The sequence below is a fragment of the Scaptodrosophila lebanonensis genome, unplaced genomic scaffold (genome assembly GCF_003285725.1).
Source record: "Scaptodrosophila lebanonensis strain 11010-0011.00,11010-0021.00 unplaced genomic scaffold, SlebRS2 tig00000024-arrow-pilon, whole genome shotgun sequence".
Lineage (NCBI taxonomy): Eukaryota > Metazoa > Arthropoda > Insecta > Diptera > Drosophilidae > Scaptodrosophila > Scaptodrosophila lebanonensis.
This window is the reverse complement of record NW_022060538.1, coordinates 22,324,817-22,340,994: the sequence shown is the minus strand read 5'-3', so window position 1 is coordinate 22,340,994 and position 16,178 is coordinate 22,324,817. Positions and strand designations below refer to the sequence as shown.

At 41.5% G+C, this 16,178-nt stretch overlaps 5 protein-coding genes across 7 annotated transcripts; 4 read left to right on the top strand and 1 right to left on the bottom strand.

Moving 5' to 3' along the window:
* Positions 1-249: 249 nt before the first annotated feature.
* Positions 250-2,997, top strand: LOC115620404 (testis-specific zinc finger protein topi). Its single transcript, XM_030513623.1, has 4 exons — positions 250-622; positions 680-1,661; positions 1,715-1,980; positions 2,037-2,997. Exons 1-4 carry the CDS (start codon positions 250-252, stop codon positions 2,870-2,872), a joined length of 2,457 nt encoding a protein of 818 aa, XP_030369483.1. The 3' UTR covers positions 2,873-2,997.
* Positions 2,998-3,033: 36 nt separating this feature from the next.
* On the top strand, positions 3,034-4,146 carry LOC115621056 (40S ribosomal protein S29). Its single transcript, XM_030514577.1, has 3 exons — positions 3,034-3,162; positions 3,620-3,719; positions 3,781-4,146. The coding sequence occupies exons 1-3, from the start codon at positions 3,101-3,103 to the stop codon at positions 3,787-3,789; spliced, it is 171 nt and encodes a 56-aa protein (XP_030370437.1). The 5' UTR covers positions 3,034-3,100; the 3' UTR covers positions 3,790-4,146.
* Positions 4,147-4,541: 395 nt separating this feature from the next.
* On the top strand, positions 4,542-9,604 carry LOC115620693. Its single transcript, XM_030514063.1, has 4 exons — positions 4,542-5,152; positions 7,967-8,485; positions 8,560-8,754; positions 8,904-9,604. The coding sequence occupies exons 1-4, from the start codon at positions 4,726-4,728 to the stop codon at positions 9,119-9,121; spliced, it is 1,359 nt and encodes a 452-aa protein (XP_030369923.1). The 5' UTR covers positions 4,542-4,725; the 3' UTR covers positions 9,122-9,604.
* Positions 9,605-10,824: 1,220 nt separating this feature from the next.
* On the bottom strand, positions 10,825-11,349 carry LOC115621327 (metallothionein-1). The gene is made up of 2 exons (XM_030514947.1): positions 11,193-11,349; positions 10,825-11,136 (listed from the first exon to the last, which is right to left on the bottom strand). The coding sequence occupies exons 1-2, from the start codon at positions 11,212-11,214 to the stop codon at positions 11,036-11,038; spliced, it is 123 nt and encodes a 40-aa protein (XP_030370807.1). The 5' UTR covers positions 11,215-11,349; the 3' UTR covers positions 10,825-11,035.
* Positions 11,350-11,704: 355 nt separating this feature from the next.
* Positions 11,705-15,025, top strand: LOC115621250 (GTP-binding protein Di-Ras2). 3 transcript variants are annotated; one of them, XM_030514844.1, is made up of 5 exons: positions 11,705-11,783; positions 12,984-13,323; positions 13,944-14,129; positions 14,198-14,368; positions 14,427-15,025. In XM_030514844.1, exons 2-5 carry the CDS (start codon positions 13,153-13,155, stop codon positions 14,589-14,591), a joined length of 693 nt encoding a protein of 230 aa, XP_030370704.1. In that variant the 5' UTR covers positions 11,705-11,783; positions 12,984-13,152; the 3' UTR covers positions 14,592-15,025. The 3 variants fall into 3 exon arrangements, with proteins under 3 accessions (XP_030370704.1, XP_030370705.1, XP_030370703.1); XM_030514845.1 differs by having other exon boundaries at positions 11,716-12,259; XM_030514843.1 differs by having other exon boundaries at positions 11,716-13,323.
* Positions 15,026-16,178: the final 1,153 nt, after the last annotated feature.

Genomic DNA, 16,178 nt, shown 5'->3' with positions numbered 1-16,178 from the left:
ATGCTTACATACCAAGATTGGTGTTCCTGGTTGTTATGATTAAAAATCGAAATAATATATTGAAAGTGTGTTGCAAAGTCGAATCAGTCAGTGTTTACGACTCCTAGTCCCTTCAGTCAAATTTTGTAGCACATTTGATTTTGTAAGATCTGTCAACCGAGAGATTTTCTGCCAATTCATTTTAGAACGAGCATTGAAAGCACACAGAAGTGCTGTTTAAGTAAAATTAATTTGAATTAAATCGGTAAGATGGACGGCAATATTCAGTCCTTTGATCAGTTCGATGGCTATACTGTGGCCGAAATTGAGGTGGAGGCGGAAACGATGATAATGCCCAGTGAGCTAGAGGTCGGAGCCACAATTCTCGTGTCCAACGAAAGCGATGGCAACGTAGAGCGCATCATAAGCCACGAGGAGCTATCTAAGTACTTTGCCCCACCGGTAGCCATGCCAATTCCAACGGAAGTGGCTGTAGAGCGTACACTGGCCGATCCGGCCCTGAAACAAATTTTGCAAGAGGCCGATCCGGATTTTGATCCAGAGGCTGAGCAAATGAAAATACGCGATTTTCTAGCGGGTGTTACCAACAATAAGATGACCACAGAGGAGACTGTTTTTCAAGGTAATTGGTGAGGTTATGAGGTACTAGCAGGTTCAATCTAACTGGACTCTGTTACAGCAGCTCCACGTCAGTCGCTGCCATCCTCCAATGCCTGTGGTATTATTAAGTGTTCCAACTGCGGAGGGCTTTTTGAGATCTTAACCTTTCAGAACCATACTTGTGACTATGATGGCAATCAAGCTCTGATTGAGGTACCACCCTCCCAGGAGAAACGTTTGGCAACCGTAGCCGCTCCGCCTAAGAAACCTGCCAGTGAGCGCGTTATCCTAGAGAACCAAGTACGCATTCGTCGCTTTATGAAGGATGAGCTTAGATATGACATTAAGACTGGCTTTGACGTCTCACGTACCAAAAAGCCAACAAAGGGACCCAACGAGTGCTCTATGTGCGAGCGAAAGTTCGTACACGCTTCCGGCCTAGTGCGGCACATGGAAAAGCATGCGCTCGACTTGATACCGACACAGCTGGCTGCACCCTCCATTGGTAGTAACACAGTGGTGCACGGTCTTCGTGTTGTGCTTAAGTGTGAGCCTTGCGGACGCATCTTTTGTGAGATCAAAATGGCACTGGAACACTCGCTTGTCCATTTTCCGGAGTCATCCCCCAAACCAGAGGCGTCTTCCACTAATGAACTGAGCTACACCGAGCTGGCGCAGCTCATGAATGTGGCCGAACAATTGGTAGAAGTCACCGATGTCAAAGCCGAGCAGGAAAATCCAGACAAAGAAACGGACAACATATTCTTTTCGACCGTTATCTTAAGCGGCGTCCTCCAATGCGAGTTCTGCGATTACATTTTTGCTGATATAGGGCACCTACTGGCCCACTCGGCCACTCACTTGCCGGAGCGTCGCTTCGAGTGCTCCGCTTGCGACATTTGCATGAACACCTCCAAAGAGGCCAGCACGCACTTTCAGGCTGATTGTGTGTTTATGCGCGAGGGCTTAAAGCAGGCCAATCAAGTCTCATTGAACCGTTATTTCGTCTGCAATGTGTGCGAGCTGAAGTTTAATAACTCGGAGCTATTGCAGGAGCATCGGTATGTGGGTGGCTTGCCTTTGATCTCCGTTCTTAATTTGGCCCAAATTACAGCTACTCATGTTTCCATTATTTCCCACGTTTGAGCATTGACCGAACTCAACTTCTTCTGCCATGCGAGTTTTGCGAAGTTAACTTCGAGTATGCCCATGAGATACAACCGCACTACGAGGAGAAGCACCTAAACAAGAAAAGACGCGAGAAGGACGCCCGCAATTGTGGCTCTGGCAGCGGTCGTCTGCGCCAGTATTTGTGCGATATTTGCGGCAAATCCTACACTCAATCCAGTCACTTGTGGCAGCACTTACGCTTCCATCAGGGTAAGTGAAGATTCCATTATTATTACCTATCATTAATAATTGAATTATTGTTCTAGGTGTCAAGCCGTTTGTTTGTCAAGAAGATGGCTGCGGTCGTAAATTCACCATTCGCCCGGATCTTAATGATCATATACGCAAATGCCACACTGGAGAGCGTCCATATCACTGTCTAGTTTGTGGTAAACGCTTTCTCACCGGCTCGGTCTTCTACCAACACCGCCTTATTCATCGTGGCGAGCGTCGGTACGAGTGTGAGGAATGCGGCAAGCGTTTCTATCGCGCTGATGCATTGAAAAACCATCAGCGCATACACACTGGCGAGAAGCCCTACAGCTGTCTATTTTGCACTAAGACGTTTAGGCAGCGGGGTGATCGTGACAAGCACATTCGTGCTCGCCACGCCCATTTAGATGCCAATTCTCGCTTGATGATGCAAATGCAGAAATTCCAACTGGAATCGGCTGCTGCAGCTGCAGCCTTAAAGGCCAAGAAGTTGCAAGAGCACCATTCTGGGTGCTCAAGTCTTGATATGACTGTCAACACTAACAATATGGGTCCATCTCCACCGTTTGCTATGCTACCACAACCGCAAGGTGAAATGTTTGCGGGTGCTGTAAATGAGTATGTACCGGGCAGTTTTGAAAACATCCAGAGCATGCTGCCACAGTTGGTGCAAGGTGTACCGATGTCCCTGAACAATGTGGATTCCCAAATGATTGTTTATCAGGACCCAACCACAAGCCCGGACATGCCGATGCCAATGTCTATGCAAGGCATGACTATGAACTCGACAAGTATTTTTGAACCCCCGTCGCCATCCATGGAAAACAACGAAAATGCCAAAGTTGTCGTCGTCATGGATAAGCATACTCCACCATCACTTTATTTCTAAACATAATTTGTATCAACTGCATGGAATTTATTTCCGCGAATTCTGTCAATTTGCATTCTTATGGTTAGTTGGCAATGTTGTGTAACAATTTTAATTTTCAAATTAAACAATTTTCATTCATCGATATGCACACAACCAAATATCGATTAGCAACACCTATCGTTGTTTTCTCACATCCATAACGCAACGACCATATTTCTTTCTTTCCGATTTTGTACAATCGCCAACATGGGTTTCGCTACTCTCTGGTATTCGCATCCACGCAAATACGGCCAAGGCTCCCGCTGCTGGTAAGAATAGAAAGGTTCCCCATACAACTCCACGTCGAAAAAATATAAAAATAAATAAATGCCTTTAGTGCATGTCATGTATTTTCTGCATATTTTGCATGCTGTTAGAAAGTGAGGTTAGGCATGCCCCCAATTAGCATGGTGCAACACAATAATATCTGCTTTCACGTCTCTGCCCCCGGTTGAGTACGGAAATATATTAAACATGTGTACTATTTCCTTAATTGAGGGTGGCCAAAACAAAATGATGCAACGGGCAGCTGTCTTTGTTTATACAATGACGCGGTCCGCTGTAGCAACAGCCATGATATGTACATATGGATATGTATGTATGTTTGTATTTATGTACCTACATAAGAATGTATGCATGAACTTTCGAACGTTTACATATAGACTATAGAACCCTCACTCAACTGTGTTCTTACCTTATTAATAAAATTGTTTCATTAATCAACAGCCGCGCGTGCTCCAACCGCCACGGATTGATCCGCAAGTATGGTCTTAACATTTGCCGTCAGTGCTTCAGAGAATATGCCAGCGACATTGGCTTCAAGAAGGTGAGCGTAAAAGTATGTAGTTTTGTGGATATTCAAAGTACTAATCTTTTGTACCTTGCAGCTGGACTAAATGTCTACTTCAAACCTAGGCATGCACATGTCTAAAATAAAATAGGCATATTAATATAAGTAGTCCCAAAATTTTAAGATGGGACTGCGTATATTAATATGCCGGCAACAGCAACAACAAGCAACAACAGCATAATCATTTGGAGATTTAAACGAATGCAAAAGCTAATGAAAGAATTTGTGAAAGCGCTCTGGATCTGTATCGATTACATTCTACAAGCTAAAAGTTAAGTGTTACAATAAGCGGATATACAACCAGACAAACACATACCCATCGCATTGCCTTCTACGAAGGATTCTCATGTAAATGTTGTAAACTTTAAATCTCCCTATGATTAAATCTATAACAAGAAATGTATCAGACTGTCTTGTACCTTTCCCAATTTCACAGTACGTGACAATATGTAGCTCCTGTTATCAACCCACTTACCAGCTGCAAAGGCGGAAGCGAGTTGAATACTAAGCGGTACTTCCTTATTTCTCTAAATATGCACTGCTAAAGAGGTTGCAATGGTATCACTTGGCAAGCTTGGTGAGCAGCACTTGATTGGCTGCACGAACGATAAACCTGTTTGCTTACTGCCCCACTGTAAGATTCTGCGGCAAAGAGCGAGTACGCGCTCTCTTTTGCGCTCAGCTGTTGATGTTGTCTGTTTTCTTTTCAACTTGCGCTGCCAAAATTTACTTTTTTGCACACTTGCCAATTGAGTCGGGCTTGAGCGTTCGCAGCTCAAACAACGTAACGCGCAAAGTATTAAAGCGTGTGTATTTTAAAGTCGTGATCTGTCGAAAATGTGAATTTGTTGCGTGTGGTGGTATTGTCTTACGATTTACAACTGCGAAAAGTGGCACATCATTCAATAGATGCGTAGCCGATTTATAGTCGCTCCCATCGCAAAGGTCTGCTCGCTCACATTGACCTTGTTAGAGGTGCGAAATGAAATTGCAAGTGCTAAGCATCTGTGTCTGTGTTGTAGCTTTGGCTGCTGCAGCAGCAGCTTCGGCAAATTATGCAACAGCAGCGTCGACATCGCTGCGCCAAAGAGCGCGGCGCCCAAAAAATGCAACCGAGACGCAATCGGAGGAGGAGTTGAAACTGTACAGCAGTAGTTCCCGTACAAAAAGCAATAGATTGCTCAGCGGTAGCGGGGGCAGTGATGATGTGGTTGCACAATATAAGTTGCCTTCGCCAGCGCCTGCAAACGATGCTGTTCAGGAGCACAGGAGCGGTTACGGTAACGAGGGCAAGGCAAAGCGCAGGCGCACGCAGATTGTAATGCGACGCAGACCAGCAGCCAAAGCCAACAGCACAACAACAACGACGACTACAACATCCACAACCATGACATCCACTACAACAACAAGTAAGTGGCTGCAACTGGACTTTAGTCACATGTCCATATGCAACGCCTTGGTGGCCAAACCAAAGACATTCGACTTGGCGCTGGCACTGACCTAGCTTTCAGTTTTAAAGATTGGCAAATGCAACATCAACGATGACGATTGCCATCTAGAAATTAAGAAGTTGTCTAGTCGATAAAGTTATCCACTACATGCCAAACTAGTTTACATACACACCAATATATGCGTACGTATGTAACTATGCATGAATGTGCATATGTATGTCTGTATGAATGAATGTGTGCGACTTTTGGTGCGCAGGTTAATTATGTGGCGTCAATAATTGGAGCAGGGTAGCTTTCAAATTCGCTTAGTAGCTGCGACTGCAAGCGCGACCTTGATAAGACGACGAACGGAGACAGAAACGGACAGTGGGTCTGTCGGTCGATATATTGCTGCACACAGAGGGTCAGTTGTGCGGACAAATGCTGCTTAAACTGAAATGGGAGACGAAGCTTAATATTCCGGTCGCTGGTATTGAATCTAAAATAGAAATTAATATGCACTTTTCGGCACCAAAACAATTTCAAAGAGAATGCGACTAACTTGTAATTGAATTTTCATCTTTAAATAAATAAAGCTTGTAACGCTGGAGTGTGGGTTATATTCTTAGTTACTTTACTACTAACAAGTTTTTCTGTGTTCTGTTATATTTTCCACACTTGGTCATTTGGTTCTTCAACCAATAAAAATCCCTAGTTTAATCTTTAGAGATGTTGCTTTTTCCTTTCTCTTGTTTTTCTATTTTATTTGTTTTCCTATATACGTCATATATTGTAAAATTTGGGAAACTAGTACAGGTGCTGGCTATTCCCCGAAAACGACTCCTGCTGCGGAGCTCAAATATGGTGGGGAAATTGAAAACACAATTTTTACACATGTGTTATAATAAATTCAATGATACCAAAAATTATACAGTTGTACGGAGGAACTTTTTCAATTACTATTCAATGTTTTTATTTTATTTCCAAAGTAGATTTTAAAAAAATAGCCGCCCACACTTTGGATGCTACACAGAGTATCAAATCTGATTATTGCAGTGCTTACGCGGGTTACTTTTTTAGTCGAAAATTTCATGGAATTTTACGAAAAATGAATTGTTCTGTACTACAGTAGGTGTCTAGAATTATTGAGTTTTGCAGCAACCAGTATATTAATACCATTAGCACTATTTATTAAGCATTAGGTTGATAAAGCTAATTTTCAGAGAAATAACTTAGGTAAATCACTTAAAATCGTTGCCAAAATAGACAAGAGTTTTTATATCAATATAATGTATTTTTTCTTTCTATATTTATTTATATTCTACATTTGTGTCTCTTTCGACCTGTTCTATCAAACGTAATGCTTAAGTTCTTATATGTTCGTGTATGTGCGGGTTTTAGCTTACGCGATTTATGATCTTCAATATTCGACCCTAACCTGCTGTAAACCCCAATTTGTTTATGCCCTGAACTTGGCGCACAATTAACGCGCTTTATGATACGGAAATTTTAAGATAGGCATAGGCATATATATGTACATATGTATTTGTATGTACTATACTATAAATTGTCATTGAAGTTAATGGGCAGCATTTGGGTCGGCGCTGTTGGGTGATGCTCGCATTTGTTGTCGCACTCGGATCTCGCGGATTTTCTCAGCTGCCTCCCCGTCCTATAAACTGTTGCAATGAGAGGCGCTTGCGGCAGTGGCAATAATTGCAATGCGATTATTGCGTTTCCACGTTTCCACGCTTCAACAAAGAAAACATAAAAACAAAATGCCCGATAGTATAGTAGGTATACGAGCATATACTATACGAGTATATACATCGAGTGTGCGAATGGGAATGAATTTGTGGCAACAGCAACGGGCGGGCGAATATAATAGCTGTGAATGATGAACGGACGTTGCTGCTTAAAAGCATGTACTACATGAATGTACAGTCAAACTTTGCTATAGCGAATCCCAAAATCAGTAAGATAGAATTGTAATAAGATTAAAATATATAATTAATTAATTCGAAAGAATCTCTCGTTCGGTACAAAAAATTGGAGATAAATAAACTGAAATAAAATATCTTTTAAAAAAAATTAATATATATTTTACGAAAGTTGTTGTTACACTTTTTATATCTTTATTCTATTTAGATGTAGTTTTATAAACATTTATTTTCAAATTATAAAAGGGATTCAAACGACTGGATTGCTAAACTCTTGTAGATACCGAATTGGACTCTAATTCCGGGGTTGGTTGGGTAAATTGATTTTAATTTTTATATCAAGTTATACCAGGATCATGAAAGCCAAAATTCAAGACTTAGGGATCGAAAAGGGAACATTAAATAAGTTCTCATGTAAATATTCATCCGATTTCATTCCTTTCTTGGTATCGTTTTGAGTGCAAAACAGTTGGGAGTTTTCTACAATTGAAACAAGCATTAGTCAGCTGCAGGTCCAATACTTAGGCAGTAGGGTCATTCTCTATAGACAGGTTCAATTGTACCAATCGCGCATGCTTTGTATGTATGTGTGCGGTGTCTGTTTATTTTGATTAATGTGGGCAAATGGGGAACGGCAATTGTTACACTTTTGCGTTGCAAAGATTCACTTTCAAATGGGCAACAATATAAAAAAAAAGTGGTTGCACACCATGACCGACTCTGACGGGAACTGCGCTTTGGCTGCCTTGTAGTGTTTGCTATTTGGAGCAGAACTACAAATGGGCATTAAGTGCATAGTGTATGGCTGACACATATTGAGAAGCACTAAACGGTATCGCTCCTATTTCCTCAGCTCCGCGTCCCAGTCTAGCCAACGGTTTTAATTTGTTTGGGTCAAACTTCTGGAACTTTGGCCAGCAGAGCATTGTGGCTGTCAGCAGTACGCGTAGCCCTCCTACGAAGCATCCCCATCCGCCCAAGAAGTTTACGCCATCCACAGCGCCTAGCTCCAAGCAGGAGAAGCTCAGCTATCTCAAGCAAATAAAAAACACCCGAAGCAAATTTGCTACAAGCACCTCGACGGTGCGTCCATCTACTGATGGTCCGTTCCGTATAGCACTGCCCACACTGACCTTGTCGGACACAGGTTCCGGCAACGAAAAGGAAAAGGATAAGCGAGCCACCTCGAATTTGCGAGTGCGCTTCAATTGCCCGCGCGAACACGAAGTCCGCTTTCAGCTGTTTCCGAAGATCTGCGAGACGGATAAGGACTGCGGGGTCTGGCAGCGAGACGAACTATGCTGCGACATCTTTGGAGCCAGCAGCTGTGTGACGGGCGTGCCAAAGCCGCTAGAGGAAACGCCTCACGAACGTGTGTTGACAGCGAGCAGGAGGTGCAGATGTTCGGACAAGCCACTAATGCCAGACTTTGTTCTCTCTCCGCAGCCATTTTTGGTCTAATACAGCGGAAATGCCCCGCACGCCCATTGGCGGAGCTCTGGTGGGATGTGCAGGAGTGTGAAACGGACCAGGACTGCTGGCCACGTGTCTGCTGTCCCGATGGACGCCGTCGCTACTGTCGCACCTCACAGCCGGAGCTGGAAATGGCGCCAGTGCCAGTGAGACGCTCTTTCAACTACTGTGCGTTCAAAGCTCCGGGGCTCGCAGAGGGACTTTCCAAAAACCACATTTCCAGCCCTGATGGTGTGGCTTTGAAAGAAACAATGCGAGCCTTGGTCTTCTAAAATCCATCGCCTACATATCTAATCTACCTTCATTTGCACCCGTAGTAACTGAGTACCTGGAGTGCACGGCACCGCCACCGCCCATTTTCGATCTACACCCCAAGGCCTGCACCTCCACGCTGGACTGTTTTCCCAATGTGTGCTGCCAGGAGGCCGGGCTGCGCCATTGTCGTCCCCCCAAGAAGTCGGTGCTCACACTGATGGCCAATTTTCTGAACGTGGACTTTGTGAAGAGGCTAACACAGAACATTGTTATCAAATAGACCCATCGGGCTCCCACTAACGAAGGCCATTCATCCATCCCCCCTTCTATATACATACATACGTATATACATACCTGAACGTTATGAACCACTTACCTGATATGAGTATCTTTTACTCTCTTGATAGCTGATAGCTCGTATGTTCTCATACCCATTACGTACACTTTGTATGTATTTGTACTTATTACAAATCACGCATACTCGTATTACTCAAGCATTATATGTACATAAAAACATATGTATGTATGCATGTTTGTTTGTTTTGTATGTATTTCTTCCATAAAAATTTATAATCTAGCATTAGGCAGTACTACCACCTAAGTTGCATTCGTAGGCTCTGTTAAGATAATAAAAACAATTTATCAACCTTATACATACATATGTACGTATGTACATATATATTCTGTGTCTGCGTGGTCCTATTGCGTCTTAGAAGCTCAACGATATCACTACACACTGATAAATAAAGTATATACATATGCATGTATGGTGTTTATAGCGGAACTTATCGGGATTAATGGCAAAAGGTGGCTTCTGGCCTAAGACGCACCTTTAGGGTTGTTTTTTCTTTGAATTGAATTACTTGGCATGAGTCAACATGATGTACACACAAGTACGCATGTATGTGTGTATATATATGTACATATGTATGTTTGAGCCGTTCTCACATTTCATTAAGTGATGTGAAAACGTTGCGATAAATTAGACTACAAGCTGCTGAGCGGTGCGTTTGAACAGTTTCAGAACTTCGAAGAAAACCTTTGAATAACTGAAACTCTATGGCTCAATTTCAGGGCTAGCTCAGCTACGCCAATGTTTCGGAACCTTCTGGATCAGCCCACTGTATGTATATATGTATGTATCTTACTGTTCAAATAGACAGAGAAGGAAGAAAAATTGTGGTTGTATGAACAAAAATTGGTTTCCTTTTAGCTTGGAACTTGTTTATCCCTATGTTGGAGACCTGCAGAGCGGTATTTAAAAACTGAACTTCTTTTTAATAAACACAGAGTTAAATACAACCGCATTCCATAACAACGCGGCGTATACGAAACGAGTACACATTAATTAATATTGCATTTTAACCTAATTAAGTGCTGGGTTTGTAAACAACACGATTTGGATACTTCACATATTGTTGTTATATGTTATAACATATGAGGTATATACATATATACCTTTCCTTATGTGCAATTGCAAATACATAGTTCTGAAACCATCAGGACAACGGGTGGTATGAGTATTTTATTTGAATCTATGTTTAACAAAGCTTTCAAAAGTTTAAAAATTAGTGTTACCTTTTATTTCAATTGCAATTTCAATATACTACTTATGACAAACTTTCTTATGCTGTCACATCTAGGTCATAAGTATATTTTGATTCTGACGGACTTTTTTGTTTCAAAGTCAACTTTTGTAGGTACTTCGAGTCACATACATAGCTCCAGAGGTCTTCATCACCCAACCTTGCCCTAAATTGAAGGTTGCGACTCGAATCTTTCTAGAACACAAACGTCAGCGTATACCGAAAGAAAGAGCGTTGCAACATAAAATTAGAAAAAAATGCTCACAAAAAATTCAAATAACCCACAAAACGTTCGAGCAGTACACTACAGATATACAGATATACATATGTACATATGTATGTTTGCAAATGTATGTATGCTGATTACGTGCACGAGATCAGACAAAGTACACAAGTATCAAGAGACACATTCAATAGAAATTGGCTTTATTGGACATTATTCAAATGTAGAAAAAGAGAACTTAATAATTTTGAAGAATAAATAAAGAGTGTACATACAAAGTCTGTATGCTTATAAGTAGGTGTATAGGCGAAAATGTCGGTACATATGTACCGACCAGGGCGACAGCTGTCCCTTTTGGTCAAGTCAAACCCCTGCCGCATTCAATTTATTTGGAGCAACCGCACTTGGACTTGTTCTCGGTGCCGCACTTGCAGTCAGTGCCGCAGTTGCAGGATTCCTTGTTGGGGCTGGAGGCGCATTTGCAACCTGCCGAAAGGACACCTCGATTATACAAGGATAATGAAGGATTAGAGTTATCTTACCGTTTCCGCATGGGCAAGGCATCTTGCAGATTTGTTTTTATGTGTCACAACTGGGGGGAAACTTTGAAAAAACTTGTTGGTTTTTCTTCAACTTAGATGATTCACCTTTGCTGCAGAGCGTAACTGATGTCGAATTGTGGATGTTGCCCGATTTTATACACTTAAGAAACGCGGCTTTCCACACGGCGCTTGATTCTAGTTTTGCACACGACGACGAAAACGACACATTAGCCGGCCGGCCGGCCGGCATGGGTTAGAGCCGTGTGCAAAGGGAAAGCGAGCGAAAGCTTATAGTGGTTTGTGTCCCGGATAAGCTTTTAGCCACTATTGGTGTTCGCAGTGCGCAAATGCCAGAAAATGCTTGCTGCTGAATGGGCGGAGGGCGTGCGGGCGTGTGCGCCTCTTATCGTACAGCAACGTTCCCAATGTTGCCGTTGTTGTCTGTCTGAACGTCGCTCTGGCCGCCTGCGCTGTATGGGGACTAGCTGGCTAGTCAGTTGCCTGTGCGCCAGTGTTTTTCCGATTCCACAGCACGGCTGCTGCGACATTTTTGCAACGAATTCAATTGCAACGAAAATGCAAAGGCTGCAAGTAAATCTAAAACGCTTCACTTAGCCAAAAGGCAACCAGCCACACTCAGGCAATCTTAGCATAATAAGGAGCAACGAATATTCTTATTCTCTAATTTGTTTTGTGTTTGCCGTGTATTTTTGTGGGTGCGGATGTGTGTGTGTGTGTGTTCTGAAACTGCAACACATATAAAATCGATAAATCCAAGCCAAAATAAAATAAGGCAAAAATCAACAACGGGAACGGGCTACAAAGTACGTGTATTAGTATTGGAGAGAGTGGGTGTGCGTGTGCGTATGCGTATGCGTGTGTGTGTGTGTGGATACGTGTGTATTTGTGTGCCTGTGCGTGGGAAAGAAAACAAAACGAACAAAACAGTGAAAACGACAACGGCTGCGTAGGCACAGGAAGTGGCAGCAGCAGCGGCGTTGACGTCGGCGTTGGCGTTGGTGTTGGCAGCAGTATCAGGACAAAGCCCGCGGAAGTGAACAGTTACAGTTAGTGGCAACTTTAACCTGCGACCCCTTCCAAATAAGCCAAAGCCTAACAAACACGCCATTTGTCCGACAGTGTTCCCCCAAAACTAGGCAACGATATATGTATATACACATATACCTGTGTATGTATATGCATGTATGTGTGTATGCACATATGCGTGTGTGTGCGCGTGTGTATATTTAGTAAGCCTACGCATTTATTTTAGTTACCGAAGTTTAAGCACAAAAAACGCTTGCACTTCAAAGCGAATATTTATAAGCGTACCCTTCCATTTCCTTTCATGTTGTGCCCTGTCCTGCCCTGCCCCAAACCGACCGCTATACTACACCAACGCCAGCATACACACACAAATGTATAAATGTGCACACCCACATACATGCATACATACTTGTGCCGCGAAAACAACTGCTTCCCTTTACAATCCGCAAGTGCGTTACCTTAATGCGCCTTATCATTATGTCCAATGATGAAAGTGACGATCTGACCTGCGGTAATTTTGAAAAAATCAATATTAGCACCTGGAATTAGCGTACACATCGATGTGCAAAAACAAACAACAACAGTTGAAGAACAAAATCAGTGTTGTTTGGCACCTAACAGAAAACCCTTAAACTCCCACACCATTCCCATCCTTATCCCACATTATCGAACAAAAAGGCAGACACGCGCGTTTGTGTGCGTCGGCGTGATGAACACATGATTTGCTCTTAATCGTCGTTGCAGATAAACCAAAGTATGGAGCTCAAGTAAAACATTCAATCAGTTGACATTAAACAGCTAGCAAGCTTCCCGGACGAGCGTGAGTGAGCGAGCTTGGGAGCCACAGCCAGTGCGTGACTGTGAGTGTAAGTGCGTGCAATTCCACACATTGAAAACTTGCCAAAGGCTCAAAATGACGGAACAAAAGAATCAAGTCACACGTGCCATGCCGGAGCAGAGCAACGACTATCGTGTCGTCGTCTTTGGAGCCGGCGGCGTTGGCAAGAGTTCTCTGGTGTTGCGCTTCATCAAGGGCACGTTTCGCGAGAGCTATATACCCACCATTGAGGATACGTATAGACAGGTGAGCGTTGTGATAGCTGGAAACCATTAATTTGTTATTAAGCAATGCCCCGAATAGAACGTGATCGCAAATGTGACCTACAATTACAAGTATAAATTTATTATCATAAATGAAATATTTGAAATACAAACACATAAGTAAATTATAACAAATATACTCTAATATGATAATAAATAAACTGATAGTATAGGGAATTTTTAGTTCCCAATAAATATATAGACGAATTTAAAGTGGCAATGTTGATGGTATCTTAAATTGCAAAACCAATCGACTTGATCGAGCCGGTGGATCATAGATGTAATGCAAATTTTTCTCTTAAACTTTAATTGCGTATTTGCTTAAAATAGAAATGCTGCTGGACTCAATGTCTATCGGTGACTTAAACATTGTGAAGAATTTCTGCATGATATCATAAAGTATACCGTCAAAAGAGACGGGGAAGATATATAATCAGAACAGCCGAAAAACACTTTTTAGATTTAGAAATCTTGTGGCCCGCTTGATTTTCAACTATTAGATTTTAACAGCAGCTTTTGACGTATGTTCATATTTGAACATTTATAATTAAATGTAAGAGCGGTTTAATTATAAAGAGTTTGTTTTCTGGATGCTTCTTTCAGGTTATCAGCTGCAACAAAAACATTTGCACGCTGCAAATTACAGACACGACCGGCTCGCATCAATTTCCAGCAATGCAACGTCTATCTATATCTAAGGGGCATGCTTTTATTTTGGTCTATTCGGTGTGCTCAAAACAAAGCTTAGAGGAGCTGCGGCCCATTTGGGCGCTCATAAAGGAACTGAAGGTGAGATGAGAAGCCGACATACATACATATCTATGAATACTATATTGCTTTGAAATGATTTGTAATAGGGAACCGATATACCCAATATACCGGTTATGCTTGTGGGCAATAAATGCGATGAGAGCGCTGAGCTGCGTGAGGTCTCACAGATAGAGGGCCAGACTCAAGCGACGACCTGGAGTATATCGTTTATGGAGACGTCGGCCAAAACCAATCACAACGTGACCGAGCTCTTCCAGGTGCGAAGTTCAGTGCATTGCATTCTGAATCGATGTTAATTAATTGCTTTTTGTACAGGAATTATTGAACATGGAGAAAACGCGTACGGTTTCGCTGCAATTGGACACGAAAAAGCAGAAGAAACAGAAAAAAGAGAAGAAAAACAAGGAGACGAACGGGGGCATACCCGAGAATGGGGAGGCGAGCGCCAGTGGGGCCAAGGAGAAGTGTCATGTTATGTAAGGCATGGACGACATCTTGGCCTGGGTTGGACTAATACTCGGTTTGGGACTCGCAGCGTGATGTTGATGTTTTACCACTGGTAGTACCCGGATACTCAACCAACCAACACCCACCCACCCACAAGCACACATACACGCGCACACACACTCTAAAACCCATTAACTAAAGGCAAGCCGTTAGCGGAGAAAATGAAAGGAATTGGCTCTACAAATACAATTACAACAGCAACAAGAACAACACAGACATATACATAATGGGGACTGATGATATCTGAGAACAGAAGAAATACCACTCATACATATGTATACATAAATGGATGTATCTAACTATCTGGCTTACACTTTTCCATCATAGACGGAACTTAATTAGACAGATTATAGTTTGCATAGCTATTTTGCTTTTATTTGATATTTATTGTTATGATCGGTCCCTTAGAAGAGCATATTCGACTTAGTTTCTGTTTTCTAAAACAAAATCTGCATCTGCAACGTAACTGCATACATATCAAAGAATATTTACATACTTGCATGCCACACTCAAGTTATATACTGTTCATACATTCATTCTTGCAAACAGTTAGAGAAAGTTAAACATAACGAACATACATACCAACAAACATACATATAAATATCTCTAATGGAAAGCCAAAGTACCTACTTAAAGACATAACAATTTACCTACTATAGCATATACTAACAGAACTTCTATATTACAAGACTCTATATACACATACGAGTATGTATGGTAGCGCCAGAGACAATTGGGGGGCGTTTGCGTCATAATTTAACTGGAATCTGGCCTATAGTTTATCAGTGTGGTATGGATAGTTGAAATACAGCTTTTTAGAACAAATACATATGTACATATATTTTGCTAAATTAGTTGAAAAGCATTCTCCAGCATGTCAAAATTCCAATTGTGGCAAAGATGCCCCCACAGACTTCTTCATAAGTACGAGTACATACGTTACATCAAAGAAAACAAAAATTGCTCTATAACTATTTACCGCCAAAAAGCAAAGCAGAACAATTTCATCAGCACATCATTTTAAATTGTTTGTACACATCAATAAAATGTATAAATACTCAAAAAAAAAAACACACACACACAAAACACATAACACACACAACTTAATAGACACACACACATACATATAGGAAAAAAGGGAGCGAGAATAATGAAATTGCGTGGTTTTTTGTCGATTTGTATTGTTTTACTTTTGCGCAATTTAAATGTGACACTGTTTTTGTATTATAATTGATATGTACAACTTACAATTATTTGCTGAAGTTTTTAATATCTCAATAATATGTAATATGTGTATGTATTTAACACAACAATAATGCGCAAATCGTGTATGTATATACAAAAAGTAGCTTAAGTCAAATGTTGAGTACTTTTTAGTCACATTGGAAAAGAAAACAAAAAAAAGAAGAGAATCCGAGAGGGATGTGAAAATCAAGCTATATATTAATTAATTTAAAAAGCACTTAAAAAACAACATACATCGAAGGATATTTGAGAGAGAACATACATTTTTGAAATGCAAAGATATAAGTTGCCTGTTTTGTAAAAACAAAAACAAAC

Bases quoted from the DNA above. Each gene is read 5' to 3' on its own strand.
- LOC115620404 (XM_030513623.1), top strand. From the start codon at position 250: ATGGACGGCAATATTCAGTCCTTTGATCAGTTCGATGGCTATACTGTG. The intron at 623-679 runs GTAATTGGTGAG...ACTCTGTTACAG, and splicing joins AGAGGAGACTGTTTTTCAAG to CAGCTCCACGTCAGTCGCTG. The intron at 1,981-2,036 runs GTAAGTGAAGAT...TTATTGTTCTAG, and splicing joins GCACTTACGCTTCCATCAGG to GTGTCAAGCCGTTTGTTTGT.
- LOC115621056 (XM_030514577.1), top strand. From the start codon at position 3,101: ATGGGTTTCGCTACTCTCTGGTATTCGCATCCACGCAAATACGGCCAA. The intron at 3,163-3,619 runs GTAAGAATAGAA...ATTAATCAACAG, and splicing joins GGCCAAGGCTCCCGCTGCTG to CCGCGCGTGCTCCAACCGCC.
- LOC115620693 (XM_030514063.1), top strand. From the start codon at position 4,726: ATGAAATTGCAAGTGCTAAGCATCTGTGTCTGTGTTGTAGCTTTGGCT. The intron at 8,486-8,559 runs GTGTGTTGACAG...CTCTCTCCGCAG, and splicing joins AGAGGAAACGCCTCACGAAC to CCATTTTTGGTCTAATACAG. The intron at 8,755-8,903 runs GTGCGTTCAAAG...TTGCACCCGTAG, and splicing joins GAGACGCTCTTTCAACTACT to TAACTGAGTACCTGGAGTGC.
- LOC115621327 (XM_030514947.1), bottom strand. From the start codon at position 11,214: ATGCCTTGCCCATGCGGAAACG. The intron at 11,137-11,192 runs GTAAGATAACTC...TCCTTTCGGCAG, and splicing joins GCCTTGCCCATGCGGAAACG to GTTGCAAATGCGCCTCCAGC.
- LOC115621250 (XM_030514844.1), top strand. From the start codon at position 13,153: ATGACGGAACAAAAGAATCAAGTCACACGTGCCATGCCGGAGCAGAGC. The intron at 13,324-13,943 runs GTGAGCGTTGTG...TGCTTCTTTCAG, and splicing joins TTGAGGATACGTATAGACAG to GTTATCAGCTGCAACAAAAA. The intron at 14,130-14,197 runs GTGAGATGAGAA...GATTTGTAATAG, and splicing joins CGCTCATAAAGGAACTGAAG to GGAACCGATATACCCAATAT.